The sequence below is a fragment of the Chiloscyllium plagiosum genome, chromosome 2 (genome assembly GCF_004010195.1).
Source record: "Chiloscyllium plagiosum isolate BGI_BamShark_2017 chromosome 2, ASM401019v2, whole genome shotgun sequence".
Classification (NCBI taxonomy): domain Eukaryota; kingdom Metazoa; phylum Chordata; class Chondrichthyes; order Orectolobiformes; family Hemiscylliidae; genus Chiloscyllium; species Chiloscyllium plagiosum.
The window spans coordinates 116202943-116211993 of NC_057711.1; the positions used below are offsets into that span (position 1 = coordinate 116202943).

A 9051-nucleotide genomic window follows, 5' to 3' on the forward strand; every position below is an offset into this window, starting at 1 on the left:
TATCGAGTTACTATGGAAGTGGCATGGAAATACCAGGGACTGTGGCAGAGGAGGTGAAACCTGGGCTAGCACTAAATTGTCGAGAATGGTATGAAGGGCCATGGGAGGGTGGGTGACTGGAGGGGTGTAGGGGAAGGAGGGCCTGACAACGTCTGAAACAACGGGGACAGAGTGCCATAGAGCTGAGCTGGCACTGAGAAACAAGCTACTTCAGCACTTGGCTGCTCCTGTGGCTTCCTATGACATCCTGCAGGGGGCAATGGTGCGAGGCGTGCAGAAAACATACATTTTGTTTTAACCAAGGTGGATTCTCTGAATCAGAAAATTTTCCAACTTGAGCTATCTGTGTCAGTAGCCAAAATTCAAATAAGACTCTACCAGAAAGAAATGAGGAAGCACTTTGATTGATAAAGGGTGAGAGAGATTTGGAACTCTTCCACAAAGAAAAAAACTGGTAGTTTTGGATCAGTTGTTGGATTTAAGTCTGAATTGTGCTCGATGTTTGTTGACTAAAGGTGTTAAGTATGGGGCGAAGGCAGAGTTAAGTCACAAATGATGCCAATGCTATCACAAGCTCGCGGGCTGATTGGCCTCCTCCTGTTACAGTGTCTTTGGTAATTTAAATAGAGACATGTGTTGGTGTAAACCTTTTCTTGTTACTCTTTGGCAGGTTCACGTTGATAAGCAGAAAGGTGAAATATTGGGTCTGGTCATTGTTGAGTCTGGCTGGGGCTCCATACTGCCCACTGTAATTATCGCAAACATGATGCACGCAGGCCCAGCAGAGAAGTCTGGGAAGTTGAACATCGGGGACCAAATCATGTCTATCAATGGCACCAGCCTGGTGGGACTCCCATTGTCCACCTGTCAGAGCATCATAAAGGTACATTATCCACTCTTAAAATGCCATAATAATATTGGGGAAAGGGTTGTATTGATATTTGGTGTTTGTAGTAACTTCAGACTGCATCTCCATGGCTGTGGTCAAATTTCAGTTGTTGGATCGGAGCATCACTGACAAGGCAGTATTTTGTGCCCATCTCTAAGTTGCCTTAGGGAGATTGATACTGAGCTACCTTGCTGAATACCACTCAGTAGCCTGCTAGGCCATTAAAGCCAATCTCGTTTCTGTGGGCTTGGGGGTCTCTTCTGGGCCAGACTGGTTGAGAATGCCAAATGTTCTTCTCTCAAAGGCATGAGGAAATCAGATGGGCTTTTATGACAATCGAGCGGTTTCACATTTATTGTTAACTGAGACTTCTTGTTTATTCCTCAGCTGCTGTGGTGAGAATTGGACTTATGACTCCAGACCATTAGTCTAGGCCTCTGGATTACTAACCTAGCAACATATCGGTCCGCTACACTGCCATAGCTTGTGTCTTCCTCTGAAGGCCACACTTGCTGGGGAATTTCTCTGGAGCCAAGATTTATTGCTAATTAGCAAATAGAAATTACTGGCCTGGTGGATATCTCAGCATTAAAGTCAATCAGATACTTCTTCCATGCCTGCGGCTGAGTTGGACACAGACTCTGTACTTGCCAAACCTCAGTTCAGCCCGTTGTAGCAATACTCAGTTTATTGCTGTTTTGTGGCCAACACACTGGCATGATTCCATTTCTGTTTGTTGCATTATAGGTTTCATACCATCAGTGACCAATTCCCATTCTTCATCTGTGTGCGTCTCCTGAGCCAGAACTTGATTTTCAGTTCAACAGTAGCAAACCTGAACTTCAGTCAGAAGCAGTACACTTTAATTATTGTGCACAACCCCCTTCCTAGCTACACATACCTCACCCGACTTTCTTCCCGCAGACACTACTGAGAATGCTCACACATGGGAAATTCGTGGTTACGGGGATAGGAAGTTGGGTCTGGGTGTGATGCTCTTTGGAGGGTTGGTCCAGACGCAATGGGCTGAATGACCTCTTTCTGCATCGTAGGGATCCTGTGATTCATGTGCATTCAGCACCATGTATACTAAAATTGAATGACATAGAGTAGATTAGCAAGGCTCCCATGCGAGAATGACACACAAAGCAATGCAAATGTACACTTGGTCTCCTGTCCAGTCTGGGACTGTGCTTTAATTGCTTATTTGTTGAGTCGTAAAGATCACTTGTGGAACGTTGTGCTTCATGTGTTTCAGTCTCAATCTCAGTGCTGTCAAATAACTCACCTTGACCAGCTTCACCTTTTAACCTGATCCGTGTGGAGTCTCCCCCTCCCCATATTGGCTGCTGCCTCCCAGCCTGGTGAATCCTTGGCTTTATTTTCAGATTCTTGCACATGCCCTCTGCGATCTGACCTGGTTACAGTGAGGAGCCCACTCCCTGTGTGTCACCCCTTGTTTCACTGTGCAGTGAGGCATTCATTCCGAGCAGCAAGTGCCGAATCATGGAATGGTTGCAGAAAATTAAATGTTTAAGGTTTGAAAGTCACAGATTACCTAAAATAAGCCATCGGGAACTAGTGTGCAGTTGAAAGGAAGTTTATTAAGAAGCATTGGTTTACAAATGTTGCGTAAGTTAAATAGACATGATCTAAATAGGCATAAAATGTGTACAACCCGTAACAAGTGAAAATAATTTATTGGTCCTGAATTAGAAAAATGGATGTGCTAACAGGGCCTTGTGGATCTATTGCAGACAAACAGAAGGGTGGAAGAACATAGCAAGCCAGGCATCAGGAAGTGGAGAAGTCAATGTTTTGTGTATAACATTTCTTCAGGAATGGTGGTGGGAGTAGGAGGAACTACAGATAGGAAGAGAAAGGGGCAGGGGTGGGGAGAGAAGCGGAATGGTGAGATAGTGAAACAGAGAGACCGTTGGGTGAGCGTACAGGTTCCGTGTAGAATACAGAAGAGTCGAGGTCCTGCACAAGTGTGGGAAAGAGAGGCCTTGAGCTGGGGAATGGATGAGGAGAGGGAATGGAGCACATTGCAGAGAGGGTTGAGTGGAGAATCCGGAGAGATCTCATGGCTGTTGATGACAGTCCCCTCAGAGTGGTGTAGTCGTTCTCAATCACATAAACTGATAGCAGGGTTTGAGTTATAATGAGAGGCTGGATAGGCTGGGACTTCTTTCACTGGAGCGTAGGAGATTGAGGGATGCCCTTATAGAGGTTTATAAAATCTAGAGGGGCATAGATAAGATGAATAACAAAAGACTTTTCCTTCTAGAAGGGGGATCCAAAACTAGAGAGCATAATTTTAAGGTGAGAGGAGAAAGATTTAAAAGGGACTTGAGCGGCAACCTTTTCACACAGAGGGCGGTTTGTATGTGGAATGAGCTGCTGGAGGAATTGGCAGAGGTGTTTACAATTACAAAATTTAAAAGACGTTTGGACAGGTACATGAATGGGAAACGTTTAGAGGCAAATGGGATTAGTTTATTTTGGTAAACCTGGTAGGTATAGATGTGTTGGGCCACACAATGTGACTCTGAGAAGCTGATCTCCTTGGCTGGAGGTGACAGTTTCTTGTCTGTCTGTTAACAGCAATCTCCTCCCCTCTTCTTTGCCTTAAATCAGATAAAATATCAGGTAGGTATTTGCCCTTACGTACATAGGGGTTGAAAAAGTGACAGTCGATTCTGTCTTGAACTAACCAAATTAAGTTGGAGCCAGCATCGGTCTACCTTGAGAAGATCCTCGTGTATTCAAATTTATATTTTTTCAATTGAAAGTGTTCATTTTGATACCTTAATTCTGGAAGGCTTCTGTCAGTCACTTCATAGGTAGACAGATGGTTACACCACAGAATTCATTTGGCCATTGACAAAGGCTGGATATTCAAGACGAGCTCTCATTTTTCTGTCATAAGTCCATTTAGTCACCTTACTTCCTTGGACTCCCTGCTTATCCTTCATGAGATAAAATCCCACCCGTCCCACCATCAGTATTACCAATGTCTTGTTTCCAATCCAACCTCTCTGCTTTACCTACATCACTGAAGTTCGCCATTCCTGGTACCATTTTAAAAAATGTTTATTGCACTCTCTGCATTGTCTTCACATCTTTCCTATAGCACAGTATGTAGACCAATGCTCCAGTTGAGATTAAGCCAGTGTTTTATAAAGGGTTAAAATAATCTCTTTGCTTTTTTTTAATCTTGTGACCTTATTGATGATACCTTGAGTGCTGTAACTGCTGTCCTAACCTATCCTGCTACTTCCAATAACTCTTGTAGGTATATATTCAAGTCGTTCTGCTCCTGAGTCCATTACCATCCTCCCTGTTGCTATGATCCCAGCTGATGGTGCTACTGGATGAGCCAACTTCCAGAATGAAATCTGGCTTGATAGATCAGTGTGTTTTTTATTAGTTAATGTGGTGGTCAGTTATTGAAATATAGTCATAAGTGGCTATAACAACAGTTTCCTTAACAATGGAACAGACTTTATTACACAAAAAATGAAAACAAAAAATATAAATTATCTAAATATAAAACATAATATTGTGTATTAGAATACCCAGTAAAGCCAAGTTTCCATCTATTCTTCAAAATCATAACTTTACAATAATTTAAATCCAGGGAAAATTGCCTTCCATATCAAATCTTTAAATTTGACATAGTTGATTCTCAGTTCTTCCCTGTGAACTGAAGTCATCTCATGTGTGTATTCACAGAACTTAGAGCTTAAATCTGCTCAGCTTTTTATTAACCTGCTGATTTCTACAGTCCCAGTCTGGAAGTTGCACAAACTAAACTTTTCTAATGAGGTATCTGCACGTTCCTGAACAGTGCTTTACTCTTTTTGAAGGAGAGAAACTATATTTTCTTCCAACTCCAATCAGTCACCTCCAATCTGACAGAAACATTTAATCTCTGGAATTCCAGTACGAAAGTCAATCTGTGATTATCCTGAACCAAAACCCAGCTAATAGCTTTTATCATTTACACTGACTGCCATAATTTAGCACAGTATAAACAAGCTTCCATTAGCACACGGGGGATCCCTGCCCTCTAACACATACTGGATTAGGTCACTGTTCCCGAAGGACTGTCTGATCTGTTTTTTCAGACTCTTCAGAAAATTAACTAATCCACATGCCATTTTATTCAAAAAATACCTTAAAAAAAAAACATATATACATAACATATCACAATGTTCTTCAGGGTCTTCTTTCAGGCCTTCCTTATCTGTACATTCAGGCCACATCCCTTCTGAATTTTTTTTCCACTCAGTATTCGATATCTTCCCAAATTTGGTGCTTTGCTATGTGGAAAGGTGATTATATGGTTGTAAGCTCGGAGCCCACAGACAAGCCATTAGTTAGGACTATGGCTGTCAACAGGATGTCATTGATAACCATAGAGGTAAATGGACAGCACTACAAATATGCAAGAGCTGTGAGGGAAGCCACTTAAACAGAGATGTTTGAAATATTATCCTACATCTACCTCAGTCTTACCTGCTGCTTCTTGGATTCAGAATTCAGTCTATCAAAGACATAATCAATGCTATGTGTTTTGTTTTAAATTAAGGGTTTAAAGAACCAAGCTCGAGTGAAACTGAACATTGTGCGGTGCCCACCTGTCACTACAGTCCTTATTCGAAGACCAGACCTTCGCTATCAGCTGGGTTTCAGTGTCCAGAATGGCATTGTAAGTGGAATCATGCTCTTTGGATTTTGGTGAAGGACCATCTATGAAATAGTGCAGAAATGCAGCAATGATGATGATGGTGGGAGAAGAACTGAAGCTAATGAAGTAAATTTACAGCAGGCAGATGGTGTAGTTGTAATATCACTGGACTAGTAATCCAGGGGTTCAGGATAATTTTTTGGGGGGGACAAGCACACCAAGGCAGACAGTGACATTTGAATTCAATAAAGGTCTGGAATTAAAAAGCTAGTCTATAACTGTCAACTGTAGTAAAAACCCATCTAGTTCACTCATACCCTTCAGGGAATTTAACTGCTGTCCTTACCCAATCTGGCCTACATATAACTCCAGACCCACATTAATGTGGTTGACACTTGACTGCTGTCTGGGCATAACAATGTGTGTGGGCACAATTACAGCAGAGTGAGTCTTCCTGCCCCTGACGAGCAGGACATCTCAACATGGAGCCGCTGGGAAATCAGATTGGCTTGCAGCCCCTGTGGGTGCTGACGGTACTATGACTTGGGTAAGTAGCCGGCATTCTTAGGGAAGGTTTGACGACCTTGAGATTAAAGTCCATGCAGGGAGAAAGGATGTAGAGGTCCAACTTTCTGGGGGTGGTGCCCTGAATGTGCCAAAGACTGTATTCCATTCCTTCCTGCACTTGTAGCAAATTACTTAAATAAACTGCTGCCTATTCTTGCCTGAATAACTATGGCAACTGTATTATATGGAGAGCATAACACTGGGGTCAACATATGATAGGTGAATTTTTGATTTCAGCACTTGCTCACCCTCTGTATTATGGAGGTGAGCTCAGGATGGGCTGGGAGTTGGGAGATGTGATGGATTAGCCTCTTGCCCAAATCAGACCCCTGGATGTTTGCAGTTTCCAGCCCCTTGAGTTTAATCCTTGAGGCTTCTATGAAACAGCATTTAACAGGAGAAGGATATCCCAAAGCACTGACCACGAATGTATTTAGGCAGTGTGCATGGTCTCTCAATCTGGAGTTGTTCTCCTTAACAACAATCAAGGTTAAGGGGAGATTTGACAGAAGTGTTCAAAGCCTTGAAGAATTTTGATGAAGTAAGTAAGGAGAGACTGATTCCCGTGGTAGGGGAGTTGGTAACCTAAGGCTACAGGTTTAAGGTCATTAGCAAAAAATAAATCAGACAGGAGATGAGGAAACCACTGAGGATTTGAAGGAAAAAATGCAGAATTAGGGAAAAAGCATTGGGATTGACAGCACAGCTTTCAAACAGCAGGTACCAGCACAATACGTTAAATCACCTCTTCCCATTCTAGATCCAGCAACGAGAAAAATGACTTGACAGACTGTTCCAGTGATTTCTGTCCAGTATCAAATTTTGACCAGGTACTCAGAAGAATTCTGCTGCTATGCCTCAAAAAAATGTACACTAAATTATTAAATACAGCTCCTTCACAGAAAGCAAATTGAAATGTTTATTAACTCCAGTTACAAGCTGAGCTTCTCCATCTCTCCCACATCCTCTGCATGACAAACTGTTCAGGCAGCCTAGGGCAAGGGGAGAAGGCTTGTTTCATTTTTGTCAACAGAATTTTGCACAAAGTGAAGTATTCATATGCATCATGTTCCAACATGTTCACATTCCAAATCTGTGAAGATTTACCAGAGTTTTTTTCTCATGAAAACAGCAACGGGAATTCAAGAACCAAACTGTGTCATGTTGCTGTAAAGGCAGCGGTTATTTTTGAATTTAGTTTGGAAGCGAATTGCTTGTCACTCAATATCGAAGCCCGACAAATGGAATTCTTCCAGTGCCTTACTATAACTGACTGTCTTTACTCCAAATTAGGACACTGTAAGGACGGCCAAGATTTACCCTAGATATTGGTGCGCAAATCAGCCTTTGAAAGCTCTTAAAAATCCCTCCAAAGACAAGATCAACTCATACATCAAGTATAAAAGTGAACAGCTCTGAGTCAGGATACTGCATTCAAGCCACACCCCACTCCAGAGGTGTATCCTGACACATCTGAACAAGTTAGTTGTAAAAGCGAAGTGCTGCTGGGTGTGTGGGTGGTCACCATTTTTGTCGTTCACAATGTACACACCTGCACATTATTTATTTATTTACCCATTCGCGTAACTGGCATTTAGTGTCCAAAGGGCAATTAAGAGCCAGCCACGTTGCTGTGGATTTGGACCCACATGTAGGCCAGACTGGGTAAAGATGGCCTAGTGAAGGACATTAGTGAACCAGATGGATTTTCCCTACAATTGGCACTGGTCATCATTAGACTCTTAATTCCAGATTTTTTTAAAAGTTGGATTCAAATTCTGCTGTGGTGGGACTTGAACCAAGATCCCCAGAACATTATCTGAGTCTCTAGATTAACAATCTAGCAATAATACCACTAAGCCATCATCTCCCCTAACTTCTTTGTAACACATCCCATATTACCAGCTTGGATCCCTCATATCCAGTTATAAGACACAGATTGGTCAAGCATCCACTGGTGGGGTGGGAATTGGAGGCTGACTACTTATGTCAATACCTGATGAAGAGGTCTTGCCCGAAACATCGACTCTCCTGCTCCTCAGATGCTGCCTGATCTGCTGTGCTTTTCCAGCACCACACTCTCGACTCCTTATGTGAGTATAACATGTTTTGGTTGGAAAAGCGAAGGTTGTCTTATACTTGCTCTTAGTGGGTATTTGCAAAAGAAAACTGGTTTAGTCACCTTGTATGCAATATGTTAAAATATACACAGGATATTCAAAAGGTAGAATACTGTAGTCTATCCTCCCTATATGTGAGGGTTGTGTCCTTGAGAACACTTCAAATTTTGAAATCCATGAATGCGGAGCTCGTTAAATACAGGTATAAAAATAAGTCAAATTTGTTAAAAATATCACGGATATGCGTTTTTCTGCCCATGGGTGTTGGTTTTTATTGTAACTTAATTTTTAGCGTGGATGGAAAAATTTGCAAATTGTGGTTTTGCAGATACAGAGGGTTTACTGTACAGACATTTAAATGTGAATTAATATTTTGAAAAAAGACTCTCAATTAAATTGCACCATTTGTCACATAGCAAAGGGCTATTGTGTTGTCAGAAGCCATTTGTCAAGATTAGAGTGGTGCTGGAAAAGCACAGTAGGTCAGGCAGCATTCGACGTTTTGGGCAAAATCGACGTTTTGGGCAAAAGCCCTTCATCAGGAATGAAGGCAGGGAGCCTCCAGGGTGGAGAGATAAATGGAAGGAGTTGGGGCTGGGGAGAGGGCAGCAAAGAGTATAGTAGGTGTATAGGGGTGGGGATGAAGGTCAGAGAGGAGGGTGGGAGAAGGTAGCAAAGAGTACAATGGGTGGATGGGGGTGGACCGGATAGGTGGGAAGGAAGATTGGAAGATAGGACAGGTCATGAGGATGAGCTGAGCTGGAAGGTTGGAATTGCGT

The 9051-nt window shown here is 42.4% G+C and overlaps 1 protein-coding gene across 6 annotated transcripts in view; it reads left to right on the plus strand.

Moving 5' to 3' along the window:
- The window catches only part of LOC122563194 (amyloid-beta A4 precursor protein-binding family A member 1-like), a 200554-nt gene that overhangs the window by 172484 nt on the left and 19019 nt on the right, over positions 1–9051 (plus strand). For all 6 annotated transcript variants that reach the window (XM_043716738.1, XM_043716774.1, XM_043716757.1 and 3 more), the window contains 2 exons: positions 671–883; positions 5487–5606. In XM_043716738.1, the coding sequence (XP_043572673.1) occupies positions 671–883; positions 5487–5606 (333 nt within the window). The remainder of the gene's footprint in view (positions 1–670; positions 884–5486; positions 5607–9051) is intronic.